Source organism: Tarenaya hassleriana, unplaced genomic scaffold (genome assembly GCF_000463585.1).
Source record: "Tarenaya hassleriana unplaced genomic scaffold, ASM46358v1 Cleome22, whole genome shotgun sequence".
Taxonomy (NCBI): domain Eukaryota; kingdom Viridiplantae; phylum Streptophyta; class Magnoliopsida; order Brassicales; family Cleomaceae; genus Tarenaya; species Tarenaya hassleriana.
Window position 1 is genome coordinate 2,057,247 of NW_010965541.1, and position 8,976 is coordinate 2,066,222.

At 38.3% G+C, this 8,976-nt stretch overlaps 2 protein-coding genes and 1 long non-coding RNA gene across 4 annotated transcripts in view; 1 reads left to right on the forward strand and 2 right to left on the reverse strand.

The window, feature by feature from the left end:
• LOC104815085 overlaps nt 1-130 on the reverse strand; it is a 4,508-nt gene extending 4,378 nt beyond the window's left edge. The window contains exon 1 of the mRNA XM_010543399.1: nt 16-130. Within this exon, the coding sequence (XP_010541701.1) occupies nt 16-73 (58 nt within the window). The 5' untranslated portion in view covers nt 74-130. The remainder of the gene's footprint in view (nt 1-15) is intronic.
• Nucleotides 131-2,316: 2,186 nt separating this feature from the next.
• LOC104815086 lies at nt 2,317-3,047 on the forward strand. The gene is made up of 2 exons (XR_772043.2): nt 2,317-2,657; nt 2,770-3,047. It is a non-coding gene; the product is annotated as an uncharacterized LOC104815086 (long non-coding RNA).
• Nucleotides 3,048-3,454: 407 nt separating this feature from the next.
• Nucleotides 3,455-8,976, reverse strand: part of LOC104815087 (endoribonuclease Dicer homolog 3) — a 7,828-nt gene continuing 2,306 nt past the window's right edge. For both annotated transcript variants that reach the window (XM_010543400.2, XM_010543401.1), the window contains 14 exons: nt 8,764-8,801; nt 8,324-8,496; nt 7,972-8,237; nt 7,346-7,617; nt 6,725-7,257; nt 6,536-6,630; nt 6,186-6,415; nt 5,896-6,105; nt 5,273-5,740; nt 4,909-5,181; nt 4,422-4,748; nt 4,225-4,336; nt 3,885-3,996; nt 3,455-3,787 (listed from right to left, as the gene is read on the reverse strand). In XM_010543400.2, the coding sequence (XP_010541702.1) occupies nt 3,577-3,787; nt 3,885-3,996; nt 4,225-4,336; nt 4,422-4,748; nt 4,909-5,181; nt 5,273-5,740; nt 5,896-6,105; nt 6,186-6,415; nt 6,536-6,630; nt 6,725-7,257; nt 7,346-7,617; nt 7,972-8,237; nt 8,324-8,496; nt 8,764-8,801 (3,320 nt within the window). In that variant the 3' untranslated portion in view covers nt 3,455-3,576. The remainder of the gene's footprint in view (nt 3,788-3,884; nt 3,997-4,224; nt 4,337-4,421; nt 4,749-4,908; nt 5,182-5,272; nt 5,741-5,895; nt 6,106-6,185; nt 6,416-6,535; nt 6,631-6,724; nt 7,258-7,345; nt 7,618-7,971; nt 8,238-8,323; nt 8,497-8,763; nt 8,802-8,976) is intronic.

Below are 8,976 nucleotides of genomic sequence, written 5' to 3' on the forward strand. Positions count from 1 at the left end.
CCTGTAACTCCGTAAGGACTGAGGAAGTAAGATACCGGGAAGCTCCAGGGATGGGTTGTGATTGAGACGCCATTGGTTCTTCCAAATACTCTCGTCCTTCGTTTTCCCCCTGCTTTTTTGAGCTTTTTCGTCTCTGTTGGGGGGGGGGGGAAAAATGGAGGGAAAATTTTAGGGTTTAAAAAATTTGGAGGAGATCGAAAGAGCGTAGATGGATTTTATTTTGGGTTTTTAGTTTTAGTTTTTGAATTTTGGTTTTTAATTTTTAAATTATATAATATTTAAAAACTAGAAAAAGTAGTTTCTAATTTTTATTTAATTTTTTCATTAAAATGGTTTTCCAATTTCTAAATTTTTAAGAAAAATAATTTTGTAAAAATTTGAATGATAATTTTTTTGGTTTTTGGATTCTAAAAATTCTAAAAATTTCGACTATTCAACCTTTTTAAAGGCCGAAGTTGCGTACTGCGATATTGGACCTGAGCTTTATGATATTGGGCCTGAGCTTAGGCTTGGGCTTGGCACTTTAAATCATCACAGTTTCTGTTGGGGCCCATTTATCTTCATGAGATTATATTTGTTTTTGCATGCGCATGTGCGGTAATACAACTGTGATGTCATTTACTAATATAATGAATTTTTTTTATAATCCTAAAATTCACATTAGTCTCAACTACATTTTTGTAGAGAAACATAAAAACCCAAATAAGTGTGACTCGAATTGGACTGAAAAAGATTTTTGTTTGCTTTAGTGGTGGATACACCTATTTTTTTTCTATAATATGAGAATTTATCGTATTTTCGATTCTATTATATTTTTTTAAAAACGAAGAAAGTAGGTGAGTATCTCTATCTAAATAGATACTCAAACTCGAGTTAATAAAGACTTTTACATCACCTCTTGACATTTAAACCACCTAATTTTGGATTGAATTATCTAGATTAAATATCTTTTTATCCGTATTTTATTATATGCTTCGGAGAAGTCTTCTTTACCTGACTTAAATCGTGGTAATACATTACCAAAAAAAAAGATTGTCAATAAAAAAATTCGCAACAACATGTTTTTCTTTTGTTAAAGAACGACATGTTTTTCATATTTGTATATGTAAATATAAACTATAGATATATTATTGCTATTAATAGGCAAAGCCCTAAAAGGTTAACCTAAAATAATAATAATAATAAATGGACCCCTACTTTTTAAAGTTTATTTTTTCAGTTGTCATATCATATACTATTCAATATGCAAAGTTTTATTCTATGATTATATGTATGAAAAAGTTTTTCTTTTATGTAACCAGTTCAATATCAAATGTATTTATTTTTGTTAATGTATAGGTTTGAATATTCGATTTTAGGGTACTTGCTTTAGTTCGAATCTAATTTTGTGAATATCCGTTTATCCAAATCCAAATCGAATAATAATTTTATCCAAATCCAAATGGAATAATAATTTTTTAAAAAACGGATACTTACGAATACTTCACTACTTTTGTTACAATCGATTACATCCCTATATACTTACAATATTTTCATAAAATATAATTGTTTTGGATTAATGATTTATTGATTTCTCACCATTGTTTGACAAACACCAAAATCATCTTTCATCTATCTCTGTCACCCATTCACTTTATATCATATTTTCACCGCGACTCAACTCTCTAAAATCATACATCCAATTTTTTTTAAAAGAATTTACAAAAATATTTGTTTTTAAATAAATCTAGATCTGAATACCTATGAATACACGAAAATCGTTCTCAATACTCGTATCCTGGATACTCGTGACCTTCAAATCCGAGTACAAATATTAAATAAGATACCCAATCTTTTGGATATAAATCCAAATACTCTGATTTCTGCTGATCAGCGTACAAAACTACGTACAGGTCTCATCATTAACGTTCACATTAGATATGCAAAATAACTACATTCATTGACTTTAATAATGGACCGAGAATCGTTAAAAAAAAAAGGGAAAATGACATAAATCGACACAGATTATTCTAAATGTATAAAATTAATACATCAATTTTTAATTTGACAAAATCCCACACTCGATTTCAAATTTTTCCGATTTCCATCACAAATTGTTTTTAAAATTTTCAATTACCACCACATTGGGAATTTACCGTACCACATCAGCGTCTCATGGCTGATGTGGCGTGACACATCCTAAAAACTGCCACATCAGATGACACGACACGTAATCTGGTACGTCAGCAACTCGGGTTACTGAAATTGGTTCATTTAATCGAATCGGTTAAGTGAAAACCGATTTTTTTTTTAAAATTGGGATTTAGGGTTTCGAAGCCCTAAATAACAATCTCACATTCAGAACCTCTCTCCTCTCCTCTCCTCTCCTCTGGTGAGATGAGCTCCGGCGTGGTTCCGACTCGTGTCGATGTTGCTCTGGCGTGGTTCCTGGTCGTCTCGGTGGTTCGCTCCTGCTTTTGATTGAGGAATAGGGTTCCGAAGGCCATGGCTTCACACTTAGGCCTCCGCCATTGTCGTCTTCTTCATCTTCTCTTTCTTCTTCGTTAAAAGGAAGGTGGAAGGAGCTGTTGGGCTTCAAGAGAGACCACGTTGGATCCAAGAAAGCTCATAAGATCAGTGAGGAGAGATTTGTTCACTCGGATAACAAACAATCTCAGGTACTTTTTTTTTCATTTCTCTTTACAAAATCCTGTCAAGTGGGTGTCGCGTTATTTCATCGTTTGCTCAAATGTTTTGTTTTTCATTTGGGTTTTGTTCTTCTGTTTTCAGGAAGGAGAGTTCTCAACTTGGAACGAAACGGATAGTGGCATGCAGTGAACCCGGATTTTGTCCTAGGATGATGTTTAGTTCACTGATTTTAAGTTAGATTTTGTTAATCTTAGATCTAAAAAAAAGATTGTTAGAATCTTGTTAATGGCAGTGGCCGAGATGATTTTTCCATTGACTCTTTCCACTTTTCATGTTTTTGTCGAATCTGGTCAGGTATTTTACTTTCTAAGAAAATATATATATATAATGGTGAAATCATTATCTGGGTATTGTTCGAATTGGAGTTGGGAATTTGGGTGTTTGGTTGTACCAAAAGAAAAAACGCAATCGTTATGTTATGATGTTGGAGTTGAATTTCGGCATGTGATTTGTCTGATGGAGTCGAACCACCGAGACCACCAGAAACCACGTCGAAGCAACCACCGAGACCACCAGGAACCACGTCGAAGCGAAACCCTAAATCCCATTTTTTTTTAAAAAAATCGGTTTTCATTTAACCGATTCGATTAAATGAACCAATTTCAGTAACCCGAGTTGTTGATGTAGCAGATTACGTGTCATATGATGTGGCAGTTTTTAGGATGTGTCACGCCACATCAGCCACCAGACGCTGATGTGGTACGGTAAATTCCCTTTGTGGTGGTAATTGAAAATTTTAAAAACAATTTGTGATGGAAATCGGAAAAATTTGAAATCGAGTGTAGGATTTTGTCAAATTAAAAATTGATGTACTAATTTTACACATTTGGAACAATCTGTGTGGGTTTATGTCATTTTCCCAAAAAAAAATAAAGAGGTTATTTTTTTTTACTTGAGGATAACGAGGAAACGACGGCGTTCGAGCTCATAGAGAGCCTCCACGACAGCAGAGTCGTAGGAACTCTTCTTGTCTGGCCTGGCTTCTCCTGACCACTTCACAACAGCTTCCTCCTTGCTCGGTACCTGAATCGTCACGACCGACGTGAAACTGCTAAAGCTCGTTCTTTTCTCGGCACCTTCCCCGAATTCCATCGCAGTCCTGCGACCAGAAAGAACTCCGGTCATGATGTCTGAACGGGGAAATACGCTCAGAAACCCGACCAGAACATTGAAAACCCCAAAATGAGTTATCTCACCGGGAATTCTCCTCTGTCGTCTCGAAGGTGGGTGTTGGCCACAGATGTTTCTTGCAGAAGCTGAAAAGTGCTGTCCGAGGCCCGCCTTTCATTGTGCTTATAGGCCCGATGACTGAAAACGATACGATTCAAACAAATAGCGTTACTTGTTCCCCAAGTAAACTACACCAGAAGGCGATGAGCTATAGGGCTAGCAGAAGAAACAACAATTGAATGGATAGATCATGCGTATTTCAGAATTCCCTTCTTCTCTCTTAAGACGTTTGTGTACAATACCCTAAACCCTAAACCCTAAACCCGACTAAACGGAAGAAACCAGCTGAAGGCTGATTACAAGTACCTGGAATTCCAGTTGAATCTGAAGGGGATACAGCTCTGTTGATACGAGAAGAATCACTTCCACCAATCTGCTCGTCTCTCGTCAACGACATGTTGCGAGAAATGTTTCTCTCCTGAGGAATCAACGGCCGTTTTCGCAAATCAATGCACCAACTTGCATCCAAAATCATTCACATATATAACCGCGAAAGGCAATACCTCTAGTTGTTTCAGCAGAGAAGAAGCGGCTTTTCCCTTGGATAGTTTAGTACTCCGTTCTGATCCTTCTCCGATCAAACGAACATCGTGGAGCTGCAACTGGATCCTCGAGTGTATCTTCTCGCCATGGTTCGTGTATTTCACACAGATCGGGTACCCGAAAGAATCACATAGCTCGCTCAATTCCCGGAATGGAGGCAGCTCAAGATTTTCCGGAGTCACTAGCGGAGAAAGCAACGACTCTATCAGTCTCCATACCTCACTCAGATTCATTCTTGTATCGATCAGTAACGCAGCCGTGATACTCTCCACCAAGTCCCCTAGAGCCTAAACCAAAAACACAGTCAGTACAAGTAAAACCTGTGATTTTTTTTTTCCTGATTCCTTCAAAATTTTCCCAGGTTTCTCGGATTCCAAACAACAACCTGTTTGCCCTTTTTCGGATTCTAGACCTTCAAGATCGAAAAATGTGTGCCAACAATTTTACCTTAGGACCCTGTATCGAGGGAATTGTTCTACCGGTCTCATCAGGTTCAGGAAAGGATCTCAGGTACTCGTTTATTTGAGCCTCCATTACCGAACAACAGTGCTGAAGGTGGCCAGCCAGATTCTTCCTCACCGCAACTTGGGCAAAATTCTCGTTACATACATTTGCAGATCGAAGGTCAGTCATATATCCCGGGCCTGTCTCTGTATAGGTCTTATATAGATGCCGGGTAATAAGGATATCCAGCACAGAATCTCCAAGAAATTCAAGCCTCTGCAAGAAGAACGATTCGATAGCATATAAAACTATGAATATCGCACAGAAATGAAAAAGATAAGAAAACTCAGTGTTGGAAATGGATAACCTCATAAGAATAGGGTTCATCAGAAGTCTTGTGTGTTATAGCCTCTTTTAGTAGGAACTTAACCGAGAATTCATGTCCGATCTTAGCCTGTAACTCCGTAAGTTCATCGTTCTTAGGGATGTAAGATTGTAGAGACGCAATATTTAGAGCTTCGTCGACTATTTTCGGGTCAAACTCGACATCGACACCGAGCCATTTCATCACATGAAGAGCCGGAGTCAATCCACCGCTCACGTAATACGCGCCAATTAGAGCCTCGGCACAATCTGATATGGCCTTCGACACCATCCATCTATGACCCATATCACAAGATTTCCCGAGTTTGACTTTTAGGTCTTCAGAAAAGAATTTCGGGTCCAGAGGTACTTCTTTCGTCAAAATCCCGCATTTACAAGGAACGGGAAAAAGAGAACGTTGACCAGGCGCTGTCCAACGACGGGGCTCGAAAGCACCGTTCCTTACGTATCCCTACCAAGTAAAAAATATCAAAAGTATGAAAACCCCGAATCATGCAATGTTACATGAACTACAATACTAGATTTCTGATTGGATTTCACGCAACGAAAGAAGAATCCCGAGTGTGATTTCTGATTTTGATCGGTAGGAAAACATTAAAAATGTACCTGTAACTTGCGAATGGTTGCCAACCGATGAAGGTTCGCATTAGAAATGATTGATTTCCGCCGTCCCGTTAGTTGTCGCTCGTTTTCGTCGGGATACTTGAAGTATAAATTACAGCTCACGGTATATTTCAGAACCGAATCCCCGAGCAGTTCCAGTCTCTCCATGGAAAATGTCTCGCAGCATAGTAGTGTCGTAAGTGCTTCAAGAATCTGATCAAACCAACAGTAGAATGGTTACTTACCTGTTCAAACTTCTAAACGAGAATGTAACCGAGTTTTGCGAAACTGACCAATGAACTCGGAATACTGAAATTATCGATGTGACAACCAATCTCCTTCCTCAGCTGGCTCGCCAACATTAGGGTTTCCAGTCGGTGCATCACCGAAGGCATTAAGTATATCGAACGTATTACGATACGAGGTACTTCGATAATTACCAAGAGCTCGGGTGGCAGATGTGAATGTATTTGGGGTTTCCTTTCTTTAAATAGGTCACCTCTCGGTCCTGCCTTCATATCACCTATCCATTTTTATCGGAAAAAATGGTTAGAGCTCATATGACATTTATGTATGCATCCCCGTGTCAGAGAGTCTCGAGAATGAACTATATAATACAATTCCATATCTGCCTTCATATCACCTTCCTCATTGAAATTGACTAGAAGGTTATGTGCATTGTGGCTCTGCTTTAACCGCAACATGGGCTGATCCGGATGCATCAAAACAATTCCATATCTGTAAAAAGAGAGAAAAATCTCATTCGTAGGACTATAATAATCACATGTTTCAAGAAGTGTATCGGTAGAAAAACGACCCGAAAATCACTAACTTTTTGTAGTAATAGTCGGTGTAACTAGAATATTCCGGTGAGATACCGCCCTCAAACAGGCTTTTAGCAGAAGAATCTTTTTCCACTTCGACTACAGTGTATACCCTTCCAGTATGAATTGCTGTTACCGTCATTTCTTTGAGGCTGTCTTGATCAAATGAACCATTGGAAAAATGAATCAAATTTGTTTTCCTTCCATATTCATCCTCTGATGAGACCTCGTAACCCGGGAGAGTTTTGCAATGATTTCCATCGTTAACCCGAAGTTCCAGAGGAGAGTTTTTCTTGAGGACCTCAATGGCTGAGACACATGAATTGATAGCAGACCAGTTGATTCTCCATGATTCTCCCCTAGGAACTATATGATCCATTTCGAGGGGCAGTAGAAGAAACATGTAGGATGGGTCCCAGAGAGATTTTGTTTCGTTATGAAGCAAAAATTCCCTTTTCATTTCCGATGACTTAGATCCAACGAACAACTTCCCGAATAGACCATTAAAGAAAAACTCCTGAAAACACTTTGCTTTCACCATCTGCATGATTTTCCCAAGTAAACGAGAAAGAAAAGTTTAAAACTAAACTACTGAGAGATCGAAAAATGCAAATGATAATGTGTAGTACCTCCTCATGAGTAAAATACCGTTGGCCACAAGATGAGACAGAAGCCTTCACGAACTTCCTGACCAAATAAAGATTTATCTCGACGTTTCCAACATCGCCATCAAGGGCCGACTCAATCAAAAGAACGAAACTTGAGTATAGCTCTCTAGCAACATCGCATGAAAAGTCAATTCTATAAGCCTGGAAGACGGCACCGTCAAGTTTTTCTCCCCAAGTTCCGGACAGTGCATTTACACAGGTCGTTCCATGTAATTCCTTTCTTTTCGTCGTCCCTTCAACGTTAGACAAAGATAGAAGATCAAATTAATATACACTAAAGCTTAATGACCTTAGACTCACATAAACATGCTCTTCTCTTAAAATGGCCAACAGAATTTCGAGGATTTAAGTCTGCTACTAAACCTATAGAAGATCATATTGACATATAATAAAGCTTAATGACCTTAGACATACATAAACATGCTCCTCTCTTAAAATGGGCAATGGATTTTCGAAGATATAAGTCGGCTTACTAAACCTCAAATTGATATATACTAAAGATCAATGAACTTAGACCCACATAATCATGCTCCTTTCTTAAAACGGGCAATGGATTTTCGAAGGTTTAAGTCTGCTACTAAACCCACCTGCACCGGCTGAAGAAGATTTGCTTTTAGCAGAGGAAACCTTATCTTTGGATAGGGTGGTGCATGGTAAAAGGTGATCATCCAATGCACCTAACTGATGTAGCTTCTTGCATGCTTCGATACAAGCAAGTTGCATTGCTAATTGCTCATTCGTGCTTCTTGGACCAACTATCTTTTGTACAGCAGCAGAGGCAGGAAATGTCACTGTGTATATGTAAGACAACTCCTCGGGAAATGACAACTCAAACTTTAACTGGGGCTTGTACCTGAACATAGAAATGTTAACACATTTTCTTTCTGTTCGATAAAAGAAAAGCATAATGAAAATAGGTAAATGGGATACATTCCTTACCCATCAGTAGGAAGATTCTTGCAGTACTGACGTAGAACATCGATACTTGAATCTAGAGTAATCAAAGCCCCTGTTGCCTCCACTCGATAGACATTTGTCTCCGGAGGTAGGGTTAATTTCAAGCACTGATATTCTGAATCTTTGGCTAAATCTGTATCTAGCATTGACAGTACCTGCAAGTCCAAGATGCTCTCAATATGAATTTATGGGAAAATATCATACAAATACACGAATTTATTACCAACTTACAGATTAATACACAAACTTTAAAATTCATGTTAACAAGGAGTTCAGAAAAGTTCAGGTCGGTTTTTAGAAATTTTAAAGTCCGTCTAGTAATTTGGGGGTTGATAACAAATTTGTGTACTTATACGAGATTTTCTCTTTTATTTAAAAAGAATCTGTTTTGACGTCTAATAGTTTTCCGAAAACAGAAGTACCTTTGAGTCCAAGATGCTCTCAAGTTCAGAAACTTGACCTGCACAGTTCAAGACACAAATAAGCACCTGAGATGAGATGATGACAGATAGCTCGCGCGTTCATCGTTGTTGATATAAATTGCACCTTTTCATCACGAAGGAAACATTAACAAAGCGATAACAGTCAACGAGTTATTCTAAAATGCCAAGCATTCTAGTGGGGGGGGGGGGGGG